The sequence below is a fragment of the Carcharodon carcharias genome, chromosome 3 (genome assembly GCF_017639515.1).
Source record: "Carcharodon carcharias isolate sCarCar2 chromosome 3, sCarCar2.pri, whole genome shotgun sequence".
Lineage (NCBI taxonomy): Eukaryota > Metazoa > Chordata > Chondrichthyes > Lamniformes > Lamnidae > Carcharodon > Carcharodon carcharias.
In genome coordinates this window covers 15069381-15089981 of record NC_054469.1, presented here as the reverse complement: position 1 = coordinate 15089981, position 20601 = coordinate 15069381, and the positions used below count along the sequence as shown (strand labels likewise).

At 52.4% G+C, this 20601-nt stretch overlaps 1 protein-coding gene across 2 annotated transcripts in view; it reads right to left on the bottom strand.

The window, feature by feature from the left end:
• Positions 1-638: 638 nt before the first annotated feature.
• vill (villin-like) overlaps positions 639-20601 on the bottom strand; it is a 132024-nt gene continuing 112061 nt past the window's right edge. For both annotated transcript variants that reach the window (XM_041184665.1, XM_041184664.1), the window contains exons 13-20: positions 19492-19650; positions 18843-19019; positions 16765-16910; positions 15872-16016; positions 10319-10507; positions 7841-7915; positions 5956-6201; positions 639-4217 (exon numbers count right to left, since the gene is read on the bottom strand). In XM_041184665.1, the coding sequence (XP_041040599.1) occupies positions 4104-4217; positions 5956-6201; positions 7841-7915; positions 10319-10507; positions 15872-16016; positions 16765-16910; positions 18843-19019; positions 19492-19650 (1251 nt within the window). In that variant the 3' untranslated portion in view covers positions 639-4103. The remainder of the gene's footprint in view (positions 4218-5955; positions 6202-7840; positions 7916-10318; positions 10508-15871; positions 16017-16764; positions 16911-18842; positions 19020-19491; positions 19651-20601) is intronic.

Here is a 20601-nt window from a genome sequence, read left to right as displayed (position 1 = left end):
TGGTGGGGAAAGGCTAAGATAAAAACAGAAAATGCTGGAAGAGTTCAGCAGGTCTGTGGAGAGAGAAACAGAGTTAACGTTTCGAGTCCGTCTGACTCTTTTTCAGAGCAAGGGGAGAAAAGGCTCTTTGTCTGACAGTCAAGCGTCATCCAGTTGGGTAGTGAATCTCTTTTGCTTTCCAATTGGTGCAGGGAGGCAGTGCATCACAAGGATGGACATGTTGGCCAGCGAACGGCTGGAGAGCGGGTGGGCAGGTCATGTGAAGAATCCTCCAGGGATACCTTTTATCACAGTTGGCCTTGGGGTGTTTCGTTATGTTAGAGGGGTACGCTGTAAATAAAAGGTTGTTGCTGATTCTATAGGAATAAGGAGGAATCTCATTCAGGTAACTCAGAAAGAACACACAACGTGGCAAACACTTCAAGCGTTCATTGTTTTTATTTTATTACACAAAACTAGTCCTGTAGTAGAGTCAACTTCTCAGATCAGTTTGAGACAGAAAGGAGGAGAATGCAGAGTTCTAGTTAGCAAAAGGCAAGATGTTATTCATCTCCACCCAACCCCCCCACCCCACCCCCCCCCAAAGCCCCCTTCAACAAACCAAAAACTGTGGAGAAATTCCCTCCAGGAAACCCCTCGTCTCTCAGGGTAATTGGAGGCTTCCTCACCCTGCCTCTTAACCCACATCCGAACATCAACCTGGGCAGCTCCTGATGAATGTGCAGCTTATGGTGAATGCGACCATGGCACTCGGAAGCTACCTGTGCTGCAATAGGACCTTTGCCTTCAGTTCGATCATTGATAACTTGCCCTGTTCTTACCGGGCAATGTGGTTTGTCATTAGGAGTTGCCAAGCTTCTAGTATTGGCCTGGAATCTCCAGCCTGACCTCTCAGACACTGCTGAGTCCAACACCATGAAGCTAAAATCCTGGGGCTTTAAACAAAGTAGCGTTTTCTTCAAAAGTACTTCATTGGCTGTAAAGCATTTTGGAATGTCCTGTAGTTATAAAAGGCTCTACATAAATATAAGTTTCTTTTTAGATATAAAAATATTGGAGATTGGGGCAAAATCCCCGACAGTCAAGAGAAACCCAACTGGATAACAAAGTACCTGTCCCCCTTCCCCATTGGCCACTGAAGGGCAGTGGCACCTGGAAGATTGGCCAATGGCAGGAGTGAGGGGGCGGGGCAGTTGCAGGTCATGTGATAAAACCCCTAGGAATGGACCCGATCAGAATTGGCAACTCCAATGGTCACGTTGTGGAGCTTGTTGGGACGATGCATATTTATAACAGTTAAAAAAGAAAATTAAGAGTCATTTATTTTTGGGTGGGGGGTGGGGGGGGAGGCAGGGGTTACTGGAGATATTTTGGACGGTGTGGCAAATAGTGAAATAAGACCCTAGGGTTAGTTAGCCCGGCCGGTTTTGGATCAGGTGATGCAGTTCATTTTCATTGGTTCTTCGGGAAGCTCTGGAGGGTAAATTGAATCCTGGTTGAGGGGGAGGGGGGTGGCTGTGGAATTTTAACCCAACTCGCCCAACTTGCCCATGGGAAACTGGTGGAATCAAATCGGCCCACTGGCCAATCGGAAAATCAAATCAGGCGGGCGTGTCGATTGGTTGGCGAAACTGATTGCGTCAGTTTCTCACTGCAGGGGTTGTGGTCAAATTACATCCCCCTACACCCACTACCCTCCCCAACCCCCGCCCAACCAAAATGTCCATTCATTCAACACCCCCCCCCCCACAACTTGCTTCAGGATGGCATGACATTGAGGTATTTGAAATGTTTGATGAACGTATATCATGTACAATGGTTTCTTTGATGGACTTGTAACATCACGTTAACGTCACATAATGTCAGGTAACATCACACGTGCTATGTCACACCACTTAACGTGACAGACCATGACATGCCAGGAAATGTCACGTTAGATGATGCCACATCACATCACAGGTGGCGGACGGAAGTGAAACTCGGTCTACGAGTTTTACAAATGTAACAAGTTCTCTTAAACATTTTACCTGGGGCCTAGTTCTCAAAAAAATCATAAAGCTTAGTCAAAAAGATGAGGACTCTGAACGTCGCTGGCTGGGCCAGCATTTATTGCCCACCCCTAATTGCCCCTTGAGAAGGTGGTGGTGAGCTGCCTTCTTGAACCGCTGCAGTCCATGTGGTGTAGGTACACCCACAGTGCTGTTAGGGAGAGAGTTCCAGGATTTTGACCCAGCGACAGTGAAGGAACGGCCGATATATTTCCAAGTCAGGCTGGTGAGTGACTTGGAGGGGGACTTGCAGGTGAGAGGAACATAGGAATCGGAGGCCGTTAAGCCCCTCAGTCCTGTTCCACCATTCAATGCGATCATGACTGATCTGTCTCCCATCAGATCTGGTGATGTTTTCCCGCACCTGCTGCCCTTGTCCTCCTAGATGAGGAGGGGACTGCATGCTCTGGAGTTCACGGACACAAGCTGTATCCCTCCACTTCCCTCGATTCCCCAGTCTGCCGCCCTCTAATCCATCCTGGAAACTTGACAAAGAGAAACTGCTCCAAACAAGCCCACCCACCTCTGAAGGAAAGCTCTCTTTGTCCATTGCCCGAGCCAGTGACGCGCTACTCGATATTCCCAAATACAGCTTCAAAATGAAAAAGGGGGAAAAGAAAGAATTCAAAAGCAGGGAGAAAGGGTCAGTAACAAAGGCAGTGAAATCACTGACCTCAAGCATTGCTGCTTGTGAGATGCGATTGGGGTTATTTCTGGAGTAATGGCCCAAGAGGAACCGGATTGAGCGTTCAGAGGCAGCGAGTGTGTAGCGTCGCCATCTCTTCTACTGGATTATTTTGGTGACTGCTTCCTGCACCCTCCATTTTGCTCTCTTCCTTACCTTCACCACATTGACTTGTTGCTGGGGTTATGGTTCCACAGGGTGGTTGGCACAGTTATCGTTGCTTTCTAGGTGCCCTCACGGGCCGATGGTCATTCACCGCTCAGGGTGGTTAGATGCCAAAGTGCCTATCTGACTGCGTAGGGGTGTGTTGCAGTTCACTCGGGGAGAGTTGCTATGGCAACACGCCCCTTTTACCTGCATGTTACAGTCTGGAGCTATGGATGGTCATGGTAGAGGCTCCCTCCAATTTTCTTTCCATCACACAGCTGACCAGGAACCTTTCCCACTTACTGCCTGCCATTGGCGTGTGTTCGAAGGGTTTACAGGTTGTTATTCAACCTGGGTGGCTGCGTTATGAACGCATCCTCCATGGCCGCCAAGTCCCAGGGTGGGTCTTGAACTCAGTGCTTCCGGTTCAGAGGCAGGGACGCTGCCCACTGCACCAGAAGGTGTCCTATTTGACTGTGTAGGGCATCGTAATTGAGCCAGATGCAGCCCCCAGGTTCCACACGGGCGCACTTTCACCGGGCATCACCCGATAATGGCTGGGAGTGAGGTCCCTTCCTTAATTCCCATTCTTCACCCTCCCCACCCCACCCCACCTCTCCAACCACCCCACCCCAACTCACCTCACTCACCCAACACCCGCCTCCTCCCAAACCAGCAACACTGCAGGCATCACCAGTGCCTGCTGACACCGGCCCATTCAGCTCGGTGCCACACACTGAGTGGTGCACACGACCATCCCTGGGGAATGACCTCTGAATGGTGAACAAGGTGGAAATAGTGGCAGATGTGACAGCCCGGAGAGGCAGAGTCAGCGGTGAGATGATTGGCAAATAAACTCCCCTCAGCGCCGGCTGAAGTGGAATCAGGTGCCCACAATGGCGAACTACCAGGGGTGCATCCCCGTTGGGAGGCATCTCTCCTCGATTCTTTTGTGGGCCTTCCCCAGAATCTGCTCTCCGTGCAATGAAAACTCTCTCTTGATAAACTGCAGACTATTATAATATTGACCTTTTAGAATCTGTGGCACTGCACCAAGCGCTTAAAATTTGGAAACAAAAAAAAGAGAGAAAAAAAAATATGTATATCCTGACTTCTATTTTCTAATTATTGCTCCACCCAACGCCCTCCACAGACGCACGAGAATCTGGCTGATTTAAGACTGAAGATGCTGCAGAGCAGAGACAGAAAGTTCGGAAGCCCCTTTAGAAAAGGTTCTTCTGTTTCTTCAGGATCATTTGTCGCCAGCTAGGTGCATCGCGAAACTCCTCCCGCGTCATCCCAAAAACGTCCACAAAGTCTTCGTCGGACAGGTATTGCTGCAGAGGAATCAAACATCGTGCTTATTTTCAGAGCGGTGACAATAGTCTCTGTGGGGTGGGGGGTGGGGGGGAACATTATTGGACCAGTGCACCACAGCGCACCAGTAAAATCTGATTTCCCCCCCCACCTCAAAACACCCACCTCCCCTCCCCCATCCAGTCCAAAGCTTGGTTCCTACAATCTTATAGAGCAGGAGGAGGCCATTTGGCTCATCGCGCCTGTGCTAGCTCTTTTGAAAGAGCTATTCAATTAGACCCGCTCCCTCCAACTCTTTCCCCATCGCCCTACAAATTTTGCCCCTTCAAGCATTCTCGGGGGGGAGATGGTGGCATAGTGGCCATGTCACTGGACTTGTACTCCAGAGGCCCCCGGCTAATGCTCTGGGGCCAAGGGTTCAAATCCCATCGTGCCAACTGGCGGAATTTAAATTCAATTAATAAAATCTGGAATATAAAGCTAGTCTCGGTAATAGTGAAACGATCATTGACCGTTGTAAAAACCCCATCTGGTTCACTAATGTCCTTCAAGGAAGGAAATCTGCCCATCCTTACCTGGTCTGGCCTACATGTGACTCCAGACCCACAGCAATGTGGTCGACTCTTAGTTGCCCCTCTGAAATGGCCCCTAGCAAGCCACTCAGCTCAAGCTTAGGGATGGGCAACAAATGCTGGTCTTGCCAGTGACACCCACATCCCATGAAAGAAGCAAAGTATTCCTCTTTGGAAAGTTATTATTTAATGAACTTCCTCCACCCTTACAGGCGGCGCATTCCAGATCATAACAACTCGCTGTGTTTTAAAAAAATAATTCTCCTCATCACCCCTATCGTTTTTTTTTTGCCAATGATTCTAAGTCCTCTGGTCACTAAGCCATGGGTCAGCGCAAGTAGTTTCTCCTTATTTACTCCGTCATAATTTTGAACACCTCGATTAACTTCCCCTAACATTCTCCGCTCTAGGGAGAACAATCCCAGCTTCTCCAGTCCCTCCACATTCACTGAAGCCCCTCATCCCTGGGACCATTTGAGTGAATCTCCTCTGCACCCTCTCTCAGGGCCTCCTCATCCTTCCTAAAGCAGGGCGCCCAGATTGGGACACGATATCCCAGCTGGGCCCTGACCAATGAGGCGTGAAGGTTCCGGAAGACGTCCTTCCTTTTGCGAAGGAAAAGGAAGACCTCGGGTGCTGGAAATCGGAAACAAAAAAAAAAAACAAACCAGAAAATGCTGCCAATACTCAGCCAGCCCAGCAACCAATGGGGGGAGAGAAACCGAGTCAACGTTTCAGGCCGGTGTTAACTTTCCCCCAGCGTGAAAGGTCATCCACCTGAAACATTGGCTGGAATTTTCCAGCCCCTCCCCACCTCGGTGGCAGGTGTCCCCCACCCCCCCCCCCTTTCCAACAGCGGGGCCGACGAGCCATCGGAATCTCCATCCCCGAAGATCCTGCCGGCACGAGGATGGCTGGAAAATTCCGGCCATTAACTCCGTTTTTCTCTCTCTTATTTCCAGCATTTTCTGTTTTCGACCCCTTGCTTTTCTGACCTCTACCTCAGTTTGCAAGGCCAAAGGTCACTCCATTTGCAAGGCCAGGGTACGTCTGTTTAGTAACCTCCTCGTCTTGACCTACCATCTTCAAAGATGCACGTACGTACGCCCCAACCACCCCCCACCCCCCCCACCCCAGACCTATCCCAGCCTCCGCCCTCTTCAAAGTTGCACCGTCTCTCTCTTACCTCCTTCGTTCCAGGATCTACACCTCCGGGTAGCTCATCGGCTGCCTTGTTCATAAGCATCTCCCGGGGGTAATATTCCTTCCCATTGACAACGGTGGGTCCGGAGGAGGCTGGCGGAGCAGGGCTGGTGCTTCCAGGAGTTTGGGGTGGGAAGGTTGGGGCAGCAGAGGCTGGGGAATGGGGAAAAGCTGAGCTCGGTGCAGGGGTCTGGCCTCCCTTTTTGTTCAGGTCTGTGTTGTTGAGGTCCTGGATGTGTTCGTGAGAGAGAAATGCACTTGTTAGAAAGGCCTTCGCTTTGTTGAAGAGGTAAATAACCTGTCAGAGCGAGGTATAATCTGGAGTAGGGGGAGGTGTCAGACTGTTCCCCACCTATCACCACTTCAGCCTTAGCACAGGGTCTGTGTTAGGGCGTCCAATCACAGCCTTTCCAGTTTGGGGAATATTGGCTGGTCTTTCATTTGAGACTTTTCTCTCCTCCCTGCCCCACTCTTCCTTCCTCTTCTTTGTTCTCCCTCTCCCTCCCTTCCTCCATCTCTTTCCCTCTTCTTTTCTCTCTCAGTATCCTTCCCTCCATCACTCAATCTTCCTCCTTCTCTCTTGTTCTCCCTCTCCCTTTCTTCCTCTATCTCTCTTTCTTCTTTCTCCCCCACTCACTCTTCCTCCCTACTCCCTCTCTCCTCCTTTCTCTCCCTCTGTCCATCTCTCTTCCAACCTCTCTTGTTTTCCCTCTCCCTTTCTCCTTCCTGCTCTCTCGCTCACTCTCCTTCTGTCTCCCTCTCTTCCTCCATCTCTCTCTCTCTCTTCCTTGCTGTTGCTCCTTCTCCTTCCCCAATCCCAATCTCTTTCCCTTGCTCCATCTTCCACTCTTGCTTCCCCCTGTCCCATGCTCCCAGTCCTGCCTAGCTCTCTCACTCGCTCTCCCATCCTTTTGATTCATTCACGGGATGTGAGCCTCACTGGCTGGGCCCAGCATTTATTGTCCATCCCTAGTTGCCCTTGAGAAGGTGGCGGTGAGCTGCCTTCTTGAACGGCTGCAGTCCCTGTGGTGTAGATACATCCACAGTGCTGTTAGGGAGGGAGTTCCAGGATTTTGACCCAGTGACAGTGAAGGAACGGCGATATATTTCCAAGTCAGGATGGAGATCCTCCCTCTTGTGCTCTTTACCCATCCTGTGCTCTCCCTCTGAGGAACTCAGAGGGGAGGGTAAGGTGAGGTGAGTTGAGATAAGGTGAGCTGAGATGGAGGTTGAAATCAGGGAGGATGAGAAGTCACTTGGTGCAGAGGCTGAGAGAGAAGAGCAGTCAAGAAATCTCAGTGGAAAACATGGGATGGAACTCAGGTGGGTGGGAGCGAATGAAAATTTTAAAGGAGACAGAGCAGAGGGGTGGAAGAAGATAGTGGACTCAAAGGAGGGCAAGATGCCAGAGGAGAACAGCGCCAAGTGAGACTTGCTGATCAGGGTCACACAGCCACTGTTGAAAGTTGAGGGGGAACAGGCAGTAGTGGGATAACCAAGTGGGGAACTTTCAGTGAAGGGCCTGACTCATGAGCCAAGTTCCTGCTAAGGTCAGGATGTCAATGCAAACACCGGCCATAAGCTCATGGTTGGAATGGGCTTTGTTCACAAGCTGGACACTCCTTCCTTTACACCTCGGATCCAGTCCCACCCACCCCTCCCTCCCCCCCAACCCCCAACTCTACCCTTGTGATATGCAGAGAAACCCTAGAAAGGGCAGAGAGGAGGACTACCCAAAGGGGTGTCACACATCTTGTGCTGAGTGGCTGTTTGTTGTGATGTGATTTTGAAATGGATGGAATGAGAGAGCTCGTCTAATAAGGCAACATAAGGCATAAGACAGTAATAAAATGACTGCCAGTACTCACCACAGAGATCTGCGTGATCCCCGAGACATCTCCCAGTTTACATCTCATCTCATCGTAGTGGCTTGTTTTGCCAGTCTAAAAGGAAAGAGGCAAAATTACCTTCATATAGTATCCTGTCCATTTACATCTAAATCAAGATCAATCTCCTGCTCTGATTTTTAGCTGATGGATTGGGTGTGGTGAGGTAGAGGTGCTGGGGGTTGGGGGTGGGGGGCGGCGGGGGGGGTGGACCAGGGTGCGTCTGGTGAGGGTGGCAGAGTGGGGCAAATGGCAGCTCCCTTGGGGTCAGGTTGACTGAAATTCCTGGTGAAGGGAGGCGACCGTTGCTGCGATGCCCCTCCCTGTGGCCGGCTTTGGAACAGCAGCGGCTCAATGTTGGGCGTACGAAGCCTGTTCCCTCTCTGGCCTACAGATGGCGGAAGAGGCACACCTCCGTTGTTGAACAACACAACACTAATGGAGCTCACGCTGAAAGACCAACCTCTGGTCAAGATAATAAGAGGAGGCAGTGGCTGTGTACCTTTGTGCCATTTTTAACATGGTACGTGAAATGGCAGATTTGGAATGGGGAAAAATGAGAAGCAACGAGCTGCACCGACAGAGACCAGTGGGTGTACACGAGGCCGTTCAGCTAGCAGGACAACTTGAGAAAGCCGCTTTAAAAAAAAGCAAATGGAATCCTGGGCTTTGTTAATCGGGGAAAGGACTGGATTTTATGGCCCGCTGCCCCCCCCCACCCCCCTCCCAACCGGGCATATTTTCAGCGAGGTGGGGGGGGTAAGGAAATTACAAGGAGGGGCAAGCCCACCACCACCACCAACCCCCCCCACCCCCCACGCCAAGCTGCCCCCCCCCCCTCCGCCCTTCCAAGAATACACTAGGTGGGCGGGCACCAAAATCGGCAGCCCGTCCGCCATATTGAAATCAATCGTTAAAGGTTAATTGAGCTTCGTTACCAAGACAATTGACTGGGATGTTAGGGCTGCCTGTGCCATCATGATATGGTTGGCATGGGCAGCTGGGCAGCAATGTTTTCTGAGGCCATGGTGAAAAAGGGCGGGAAGGGAGATGGGGGCCGGGGGTGGGGGGGGGGTTGGGTTACATCATCCCGGGGGGCTGCCCTGTGCACATCGAGCCCCTCCAAGTTGCCACTGCCCTCTTCTTTCCTCACCACCTACCCTCCGGGACTTGGCCCGCTCCCCCCCCCACCCTTGCCACCACTCCACCACCCCTCGGACTCGGATTGCTCCCTGCCCACTAAAAGCCCGGGATTGACCCATCGGGCGTCAGCCATTGTTCTCCTTCCTGCCCCTTCCTATAGCCCTGGTAGCGCCCACTACTGAGCTCTGGCGCTGCTGGGACTATGGGTAGCAGATTGGCTGGAAGCTCTCCAGGGAGGGACTTCCTCCCACTGAGGGGCAGAAGTCCCTCTCTCAACTAGCCCGCTGGCAGCGTTTTATGGGGAGGGTGGTGAAGAGCTGAGGGGGGGGATGGGTGAGCTGTCTGCACCCCCCACCCTACCAACCACCCCCCCCACCCCCCCACCTCCCCCCCCACCCCTATAAAATCCAGCCCACAGAGTACAAAAGCCGGGTATTTATTGCACCACCTGTAGGCGAGAGAGGGAACAGGCTTCAGACTTCCAACTTGGAGACGCTGCTGTTCCAAAGCTGGCCACTGGGAGGGGCATCGGAGCAACCGTCACCTTCCTTCACCAGGAATTGTCAAGCCAACCCGTATAAAAACAATGGTTTAGGCCCCGGCTGGAGTATTGTGCCCCATTCCGGGCACCACTTTAGGGAAGGCGTGAAGGCCTTGGAGAGGGTACTGAGGAATGGGACCAGGGGTAGGGGAACTTCAGATATGTGATGCGGTTCATGGAGCTGGAATTGTTCTGCTTAGAGCAGAGAGGGTGAAGGGGAGATGAGCAGAGGGCGCAAATTCATGAAGAGTTTGATGAGGTAAATAAGGAGAGACAGGTTCCATTGTTAGGAGGCTCGGTAACCAGAGGACATAGATTTAAGGTTAATTTACAAATGAACCAGGGAGGACATGAGGAGAACTTTTTTTAAGCAGCAAGCTGATATGATTTGAAATGCACTGTATGAAAGGGGATTGAAGTAGATTCAATAGTTAATTTGCAAAAAATACTTAAGGACAGGAATCTGCAGAATTACAGGGAAAGGGCAAGGGAGTGGGACTAACTGGAGAGCTCTTTCAAAGAGCCAGCACAAGCTAGATGGGCTGAATGGCCACTATAAGATTCCATGAACATACTTCAGGAGAAAGGAAGATAAATGAACCCTAACGTCTCAGAGAAAAATTCACAGTCGATGGTTCATAGTTTTTCTATTTAAGAACACTCGGCGCAGTGAGTTTCACAGGCCTTAATGTCATTAAAATGAGGGGAGGGAGGGTGGATTTATATCAAATATTTGTCAAATTGTTCCAGCTCAGGAGGCTCTCTGTCTGACTTACGTTCCATTTATGCGAATCCCAGGCGTTGAACCACCCAGTGAATGTCAGGGGTTCACTGCCTTGCTTCACTAGGATGATGGGTGTGTCCAGGTCCCGTCCAGATGGGTGAGTTTGAAGGTACTCTATCGCCAACATGTCCGCCTGTTTCTTCTCGTGATCGTTGGCTGATCGGCCTACCCACAGAAACACCTACAAGACAGGGGACAACATAGAAGATAAAGGCAAGATTTAAACCTTCAGTCTTTAACCCACCAGCAATTGTTGTGTGGGTTGTGTGGAGGGGTGGGGTGGGGTTGTGTGGAGGGGCGGAGTGGGGTTGCGTGGAGGGGTGGGGTGGGGTTGTGTGGAGGGGTGGGGTGGGGTTGTGTGGAGGGGTGGGGTGGGGTTGTGTGGAGGGGTGGGGTGGGGTTGTGTGGAGGGGCGGAGTGGGATTGTGTGGAGGGACGTGGTGGGGTTGTATGGAGGGTGGGGTGGGGTTGTGTGGAGGGGTGGGGTTGTGCGGAGGGGTGGGGTGGGGTTGTGTGGAGGGGTGGGGTGGGGTTGTGTGGAGGAGCTGGGTTGTGTGGAGGGGTGGGGTGGGGTTGTGTGGAGGGGTGGGGTGGGGTTGTGTGGAGGGGTGGGGTGGGGTTGTGTGGAGGGGCGGAGTGGGATTGTGTGGAGGGACGTGGTGGGGTTGTATGGAGGGTGGGGTGGGGTTGTGTGGAGGGGTGGGGTTGTGCGGAGGGGTGGGGTGGGGTTGTGTGGAGGGTGGGGTGGGGTTGTGTGGAGGGGTGGGGTTGTGTGGAGGGGTGGGGTGGGGTTGTGTGGAGTGGTGGGGTGGGGTTGTGTGGAGGGGTGGGGTGGGGTTGTGTGGAGGGGTGGGGTTGTGTGGAGGGGTGGGGTGGGGTTGTGTGGAGGGGTGGGGTGGGGTTGTGTGGAGGGGTGGGGTGGGGTTGTGTGGAGGGGTGGAGTGGGGTTGTGTGGAGGGGTGGGGTGGGGTTGTGTGGAGGGGTGGGGTGGGGTTGTGTGGAGGGGGGGGTTGTGTGGAGGGGCGGAGTGGGGTTGTGTGGAGGGGTGGGGTGGGGTTGTGTGGAGGGGTGGGGTTGTGTGGAGGGGTGGAGTGGGGTTGTGTGGAGGGGTGGGGTGGGGTTGTGTGGAGGGGCGGGGTGGGGTTGTGTGGAGGGGTGGGGTTGTGTGGAGGGGTGGGGTGGGGTTGTGTGGAGGGGTGGGGTTGTGTGGAGGGGTGGGGTTGTGTGGAGGGGTGGGGTGGGGTTGTGTGGAGGGGTGGGGTTGTGTGGAGGGGTGGGGTGGGGTTGTGTGGAGGGGTGGGGTTGTGTGGAGGGGTGGGGTTGTGTGGAGGGGCGGAGTGGGGTTGTGTGGAGGGGTGGGGTGGGGTTGTGTGGAGGGGTGGGGTTGTGTGGAGGGGCGGGGTGGGGTTGTGTGGAGGGGTGGGGTGGGGTTGTGTGGAGGGGTGGGGTGGGGTTGTGTGGAGGGGTGGGGTGGGGTTGTGTGGAGGGGTGGGGTGGGGTTGTGTGGAGGGGTGGGGTGGGGTTGTGTGGAGGGGTGGGGTGGGGTTGTGTGGAGGGGCGGAGTGGGGTTGTGTGGAGGGAGGGTTGGGGTTGTGTGGAGCGGTGGGGTTGTGTGGAGGGGTGGGGTTGTGTGGAGGGGTGGGGTTGTGTGGAGGGGTGGGGTGGGGTTGTGTGGAGGGGCAGAGTGGGGTTGTGTGGAGGGGTGGGGTGGGGTTGTGTGGAGGGGTGGGGTGGGGTTGTGTGGAGGGGCAGAGTGGGGTTGTGTGGAGGGGTGGGGTGGGGTTGTGTGGAGGGGTGGGGTTGTGTGGAGGGGTGGGGTTGTGTGGAGGGGTGGAGTGGGGTTGTGTGGAGGGGTGGGGTGGGGTTGTGTGGAGGGGTGGGGTTGTGTGGAGGGGTGGGGTGGGGTTGTGTGGAGGGGTGGGGTGGGGTTGTGTGGAGGGGTGGGGTTGTGTGGAGGGGTGGGGTTGTGTGGAGGGGTGGGGTGGGGTTGTGTGGAGGGGTGGGGTTGTGTGGAGGGGTGGGGTTGTGTGGAGGGGTGGGGTGGGGTTGTGTGGAGGGGAGGGGTTGTGTGGAGGGGTGGAGTGGGGTTGTGTGGAGGGGTGGGGTTGTGTGGAGGGGTGGGGTGGGGTTGTGTGGAGGGGTGGGGTGGGGTTGTGTGGAGGGGTGGGGTGGGGTTGTGTGGAGGGGTGGGGTTGAGTGGAGGGGTGGGGTTGTGTGGAGGGGTGGGGTGGGGTTGTGTGGAGGGGTGGGGTTGTGTGGAGGGGTGGGGTTGTGTGGAGGGGTGGGGTGGGGTTGTGTGGAGGGGTGGGGTTGTGTGGAGGGTGGGGTGGGGTTGTGTGGAGGGGTGGGGTTGTGTGGAGGGAGGGGTGGGGTTGTGTGGAGGGGTGGGGTTGTGTGGAGGGAGGGGTGGTGTTGTGTGGAGGGGTGGGGTGGGGTTGTGTGGAGGGTGGGGCGGGGTTGTGTGGAGGGGCGGAGTGGGGTTGTGTGGAGGGTGGGGCAGGGTTGTGTGGAGGGGCGGAGTGGGGTTGTGTGGAGGGTGGGGCGGGGTTGTGTGGAGGGGTGGGGTGGGGTTGTGTGGAGGGGTGGGGTTGTGTGGAGGGGTGGGGTGGGGTTGTGTGGAGGGTGAGGTGGGGTTGTGTGGAGGGGAGGGGTGGGGTTGTGTGGAGGGGCGGAGTGGGGTTGTGTGGAGGGGTGGAGTGGGGTTGTGTGGAGGGGTGGGGTGGGGTTGTGTGGAGGGGTGGGGTGGGGTTGTGTGGAGTGGTGGGGTGGGGTTGTGTGGAGGGGTGGGGTGGGGCGGGCAGGGGGTGGGGGTTGAGGCAACCCCAGTCTCAATCCATGTGGAGCCTTTGACAGCCAGCAGTCAAGTTGGCAATTTAATGACAAGGCATCAAGTTAGAGCTAGTTCACTGGATTGATTCACAAGGTCATAACAACACAAGAAATAGGAGCAGGAGTGGACCACATGGCCCATCGAGCCTGCTCCACCATTCAGTACGATCATGGCTGACCTTGGGCTTCAACTCCATTTTCATGCCCGCTCACCATATCCCTTAATTCCTTAAGATACCAAAAATCTATCACAGCCTTAAATGTATTCAATGATGGAGCATCCACAACCCTCTGGGGTAGAGAATTCCAAAGATTCACATCCCTTTGAGTGAAGAAATTTCTCCACATCTCAGTCCTAGATGAACGGCCCCCGTGTTTTAGGTTCCCCGACCAGCGGAGACAATCTCTCAGCATCCACTCTATCAAACCCCTTCAGGATCTTGTAGGTTTCAATGAGATCGCCGCTCATTCTTCTAAACTCCAGAGGATATTGGCCCAATTTATTCAGCCTCTTATCATAGGGCAACCCCTTCATCCCAGGGCCCAATCTAGTAAACCTAGTGCCTCCAATGCAAGTACATCCTTCCTTAAATATGGGGACCAATACTGCACACAGTACTCCAGATGTGGCCACACGAAAGCCCTGTACAACTTGGAGCGAGACTTTTTAACTCTTGTACTCCATTCCTGGGATGTGAGGGGTTTCCTATGAAGGGCGATTAAGTAAATTGGGCCTATAGTCTCTGGAGCTTACAAGACCGAGAGGTGATCTCATTGAAACATTTAAAATTCTTAGAGGGCTTGGGAGGGTAGATGCTGTTCCCTGGCTGGGAAATCTAGAACTAGGGGACATAGCCTCAGGGTAACGGGTTTGGCCATTTGGACTGAGATGAGGAGAAATTTCTTCTCAAAGGGGGTTGTCGGTCTTTGGAATTCTCTACCCCTGATGGTTGTACAAGATCCATTGCTGAATGTTTTCAAGACTGAGATTGAATGATTTTTGAACACTAAGGGTAAGTGTCGATGTGGAAGATCAGCCAAGTTCGTATTAAATGACAGAGCAGGCTTGAGGGCCTACTCCTGCTCCTATTTGTAATGTTCTGTAAACAGCCACTGGCAGAGTTACTGTGACTTCACTGGAAAAGTGAAGGCTGAGGGATGATTTGACAGAGGTCTGCAAGATTATGATAGGGTAAAGTCAGGGAAACATAGAGGAGATATTTTCACTTGTTGGTGAGACCAGAACTAGGATCCATAAATATAAGATAGTCACCAATAACTCCAATAAGGAACCTAGGAGTAACTTCTTTATAAGGAGAGTGGTTAGAACGTGGAACTTGCTACCACAAGGCGTGGGTAAGGCAAAGAGCGTAGATGCTAAGAGGAAGTGAGAGAAACTCATGAGGGAGAAAGGAACAGAAGGTTATGCTACTAATCATATGTAGTGGTGATATCACTAGACTAGCAATCTAAAGAACCAGATTAATGCTCTGCAGGCAAGGGTTCAAATCTTACCATAGCAGCTGGTGGAATTTAAATTCAATTAATTAATAAATTCAATTGATACTCAATAAAATCTGGAATTGAAACTAGTCTCAGTAACAGTGACCATGAAACTATCACTGATTGTTGTAAAAACCCATCTGGTTCACTAATGTCCTTTAGGGAAGGAAATCTGCCATCCTTACCTGGTCTGGCCTACATGTGTCTCCAGACCCACAGCAATGTGGTTGGCTCTTAACTGCGCTCAGAAGTGGTTTAACAAGCCACTCAGTTGCACCAAAACCAGTACAGACAAGACTCAATGCTGATTTATACAAAAATTTACATCCACCGGGCTGTATATCGAAAGGGAATTCAAAGAACCAAAAGGTGATGGAAACCACAAATAAAGGCTCCAAATGCAGCATCTAGTCTGGTAACCAGTCATTCAGAGCAGGAAGGTCTCAGATATGATCCTTGTCACACAGGCAACACAAATCAACTGAGCCAGAGCGATGGTATATTTTATTCTTCCTTGGGATGTGGGTGTCACTGGCAAGACCAGCATTTGTTGCCCATCCCTAATTGCCCTTAATCTGAGTGGCTTGCTAGGGGCCATTTCAGAGGGGAGTTAAGAGTCAGCCACATTGCTGTGGGTCTGGAGTCACATGTACTTCCCTAAAGGACATTAGTGAACCAGATGGGTTTTTACAACAATTAATGATCATGGTCACATTATTGAGACTAGCTTTCAATTGAATTTAAATTCCACCAGCTGCCATGGTGGGATTTGAACCCATGTCCCCAGAACATCAGCCTGGGCATTTGGATTACTGATCCAGTGATATCACCGCTACGCCCCCACCTGCCATGTATAGGGAGGTCATCAATCCGTCTGGATTACTATGCAGTGACCTCCTTCTGTCGGCACATCTGGTCAGACAGGTCGAAGTGTGGGTGAAAGATCAAAGTTCCCACCATCGCTCACTGTGTTGGTACAGAAGGTTCACAGATGGTGGAGCAGACTCCTGGTATGAGTCATTGTCTTTAAGAGAAAGGTTAAGAATATAAACCTTGATGGGGTGTGGGGGGATGCACCTTCTGTAATAAGTGGGCTAGTGGACAACAAGAATTGGGTAACGCTCCTGAAAAACGACAGGCCATTTTGCAAAGGTTCAGTGGGACTAATGTGGTCAGTGATGACGGTGAAAACTGCTCCTGAAACTGTTCATACCTCTTCCCATGTATCCAATAACATGACATCATCCTCATCGAGATCCTCTTGAGTGAAGGCAAAAATTTCAGTCATGATGAACCGCCCAGTCTGATTGGAGCATTCGAAGAGGCGAGGGTCATAATCACTTTCTTCCTCCTGAAGCCTTCAGTTCAGATAAAAGGTCATAGGTTATCCACACAGAGAGAGAGAGAGTAAGAGAGGATGATAGAGAGATCACTGAGTAACACAGAGTGAGGTTCAGAGAGAGAGAGAGTCATCACTGAGCTACACAGAATGAGGTTCAAAGAGAGAGAGAGAGAGGCATCACTGACCCACAGAGAATGAGGTTCAGAGAGAGAGACATCACTGACCCACAGAGAGTGAGGTTCAGAGAGAGAGAGAGAGAGACATGATTGACCCAACAGAGTGAGGTTCAGAGAGAGAGAGAGACATCACTGACCCACAGAGAGTGAGGTTCAGAGAGAGAGAGAGAGAGAGAGAGACATCACTGACCCAACAGAGTGAGGTTCAGAGAGAGAGAGAGAGAGACATCACTGACGCACAGAGTGAGGTTCAGAGAGAGAGAGAGAGTCATCACTGACCCAACAGAGTGAGGTTCAGAGAGAGAGAGAGAGAGAGAGAGTCATCACTGACCCACACAGAGTGAGGTTCAGAGAGAGAGACATCACTGACCCAACAGAGTGAGGTTCAGAGAGAGAGAGAGACATCACTGACCCAATAGAGTGAGGTTCAGAGAGAGAGAGAGAGAGACATCACTGACCCACAGAGAGTGAGGTTCAGCGAGAGAGAAAGAGAGACTCACTGACCCACAGAGAGTGAGGTTCAGAGAGAGAGAGAATATTGGACAATTACTGATAGTAATTCCCCTGGATTGATATAGTGGCTCTTACCTTTTGTTACTTGCATAAGGTGCTCTCCCTCCCAGAGCTGCCCAGAAATCCACAGGTTCCTGAGCTTCCAGAACTGTCTGCTTCTCATGCTTTGACAGATTGTTGGCCATCGACTTGGCCATCTCCCGCTCATCACCGCTGCATCCCTGGAACAATCACTCACTTTGAATCCGGCCCAGAAAAACTCCAGATCTTTCTATCGTATCCTCCTTAAACATGAGCTCTGACTAAAGTCCGTTTCCTGTGTCCTAACTCACGCCAAGTCGCAATCACCCCTCACCCCCTGTGCCCGCTGACCCAGGCTGGCTTCCCAGTTAAACAACGCCTCAATGTTAAAACTCTCGGCCTTGTTCTCAAATCCCTCTAATGGCTTCACTTTAGGCCTCCGCACAGGCTTCGGTTTTCCTTTATTATGGAGTAGATAAATTATGGAATAGATACTTTGTCATTCAACAAGATCTGGCCCCCTGTCTCCGGGGAGCTCAAATCCTGTGACATTGGGCTGGATTCTACTGCACCCCCAGCAGTGGGGTTGTAGGGAGGTGGGGCTTGGAAAATGTCATGAAGGCCAGGCCCGCTGCCCCCAACCACAATTTTATGGGGGGCAGAGGAAGCCTGTGGGTCAACTGAGGCCCTTAAGCAACCAATAAATGATCCCTTAGTAGCCTCATCCCGCCACTGGTGAGCTTGAACCAGCAGAAGAAGAGACACTCGGCTAGTGTCCAGCTGGTCAGCTGGTGGTGGACAGTGGGGTGGGGGGGGCGGGGAGTGGGACTACCTCCTTAATGGGCCAACTGGACCCAGCAGAGGGTCTCCCCCCCACCCCCCCTAATCCAAATGACATCCCCCCCAACCCCAGGTTCCCCTCAGCCCGCCTTGCCCCCTACCACCTGGTCTACTCTGGCCCCAGATCTTCTTCACGCCCCTCGCCTGGATCTTCTAGCCCTGACCCCAGCGATACAGTTTCCCCCCTTCGCCACCCCGCTCTACACCCACTCCCACTCAAATTCCAGTCCGCTTCCGGCTCTGGGTCCTCGGTGCTGGGGAATGTTGCAATCCCAGCAGTGGCCACCGTGCCTGGTGGTGCTGCTGGGACCAGCGAACTGATGAGATGAGGGCAGAAGTGCCCCCTGACGGTAATTCACACCCCTTCAAGTGTTAAATGTCTGTGGCGTGAGTCAGCGGTGCAGGGGTGAACTCACTCCTGACTTTTTTGCCAGGGTTCAGGGACCCCATTAAATCTAGCCGACTGTGAATTCTCTCCTAGGGTGTATTGCAAGTGTCCCAAGATATATAAGGGGTCTCCCACTTAAGACTGAGATGAGGAGGAATTGCTTCTCTCAGAGGGTAATGTCACTGGACTAGTAATCCAGAGGCCCAGGCTAATGCTCTGCTTCTAACGCATTTACACCCTTCTTTAAATAAGGAGACCAATACTGTACACAGTACTCCAGAAGCAGTCTCACCAGTGCCAGGTACAACTGAAGTATAACCCCCCTACTTTTGTGTTCAATTCCCCTCGCAATAAATAATAACATGCTATTAGCTTTCCTCATTACTTGCTGTACCTGCAGCATTTCTATGATCAGTAATCATAGTTACCATTGAACACGCAATCCCTAAGAAAGCTGAGGAATATTACCAGGTGAAATAATTTAAGAAAATAATCACAAGATAGCATAGCACAGAAATAGGCCATTCGGCCCATCAAGCCTGTGCCAGCTCTTTTGAAGGGAAATCCAGTTAGTCCCGTTCCTCGTTCTCTTTCCCATATCTCTGCAATATTTTCTGCTTCATGTATTTATTCAATTCTCCTTTTGAAAGTCACTATTTCCACTGCCCATTCCTCAATGAAGATGCAGCCTATCCTCAACTCACTACACTTGGGACAAGGATGTAAGAAACAAGAGCATGGGGTAGGCCATTCAGCCCCTCGAACCCCCTCCCCCATTCAGTACAATCATGACCCGATCTTCTGTCACGACTGTTCTCTCCTTGCCCCGTGCCCCCATACCCCTTTTAGTCCCCGAGTATCCTTGGATGCCCATCGGCGACCCTTCCCCCGCATACAGCCTTACCTTCCCACACCACAGATAAGTGATCTGCTCCGTCTTCAGGACAAAGATGTCGTTGGAGTTGAGGGAGGAAGCGCGGGCAGGAACCTCGGTGGCTTTGGTGTTCAGCTCATCGGTGCCACGGACTTGGAAGAGTCTAACAGACGGCTCATCCTTCTTTCCTTCACGGCCTGTTCCTCCCTACAGTCATCAGGCAAGGACAGAGGAGCGGCAAGTCAGTCCTGGTGGTTTGGTTTTGTGGACTCCCCACCACCACCCCCGCGCCCACCCACCCGCCAATGGTAAAGTTGCCCAATTTCACCCCCCCACCACCCACCCACCCGCCCAAGGAAGCCCTTAGGTTTACAAATCCCTCAGCCCAATGCTGAGCCGCTCAATCTCGGCCAGGGGGCAGTGGCTGCAGTGGGGAGTCGAGGGGAGGGTGGGAGAAGCCAGCCAAGAGCCAGTACTTCCGATCACCATCCGGGAACTGCCACCCGTGGGGTTCCTCCTGCCGGCCGCTCCTCCCAAATGTCTTCCTGGTGCCTGACGCCCGCGTCGGCAGCGACCTGCCCCCCCAAGCTCCCTCGGAAAAAGCCGGGAGGCTGTCCGTCCGGGGAGGAGCGGCAATGAGGCCTGGGGAGCGGGACAAGTGAAGAGCTGACAGGCTCACCTCGTAAACGATTAGTTTGCCCTTGAAGATGGCCAGGAAGTGTCGCGGCTCCTTGCCCATTGTCACCCGCACCTGGACTGGCTCTCCGTTGTACCTGCCATCGAGGCTGACAGCCTGATAGGCGGAAGCGGCAATCTCATCCCGAGAAGCGTGCAGTCCCTGATTGAACAAAGACGCAGAGAGTGTTACTGTACCCTGTAGCCCAGCACTTTAGGAAGGATGAGGAGGTGATTGACTAGAATGGCGCCCATGGGTGAGGGTCGTAGTTACGTGGAGAGACGGCAGAAGCTGGGATTGTTCTCCCTGGAGCAGAGAAGGCGGAGGGGAGATTTGACACAGGCGATGAAAACTATGAAGGGTTCTGGTGGGTTTTTGATCAAGTAAATAAGCAAAAACTGTTTCCACCAGCAGGAGGTTCAGTAACAAAAGGATATAAGATTTAAGATAATCGACAGGAAAACAGGGTGAGATGAAGGATTTTTTTTTGTTCTGAGCAATGAGTCAAGATGACCTGAAATGTGCTGGCTGAAAGGGCACTGCAAGCAAATTCAATAATAACTTGCAAAAGGGAATTGGATATATACTGGAAAGGGGAAGATTTGCAGAGCTATGGTGGAAGGGCAGGGGGAGTGGGAATAATTGGACAGCTCTTTCAAAGGACATAAGAAATAGGAGTAGGAGTAGACCATTCGGATCTTCAAACCTGCCCTGAATTTAATAAGGTCATGGCTGATCTGATCTTGGCCTCAAATTGACTTTCATGCCTTTCATACTCTTCCTCAAAAGGCGGTGGAAGCAGAGTCCTTGAATATTTTTAAGGCAGAGCTAGATAGATTCTTGATTAACAAGGGGGTGATAGGTTACTGGGGGTAGGCGGGAATGTGGGGTTGAGGTTACATTCAGATCAGCCATGATCTTATTGAATGGCGGAGCAGGCTTGAGGGACCGAGTAGCCTACTCCTGCTCCTAATTCATATATTCGTATGTATGCTTGTCTGATTCACCCAGCCCCCCACCACCATAACCTTTGACTCCCTTGTAGATCAAAGATCTGAGTAACTCAGCCTCGAACACATTCAGTGACCCAGCCTCCAGTGCTCCCCTAGGGTA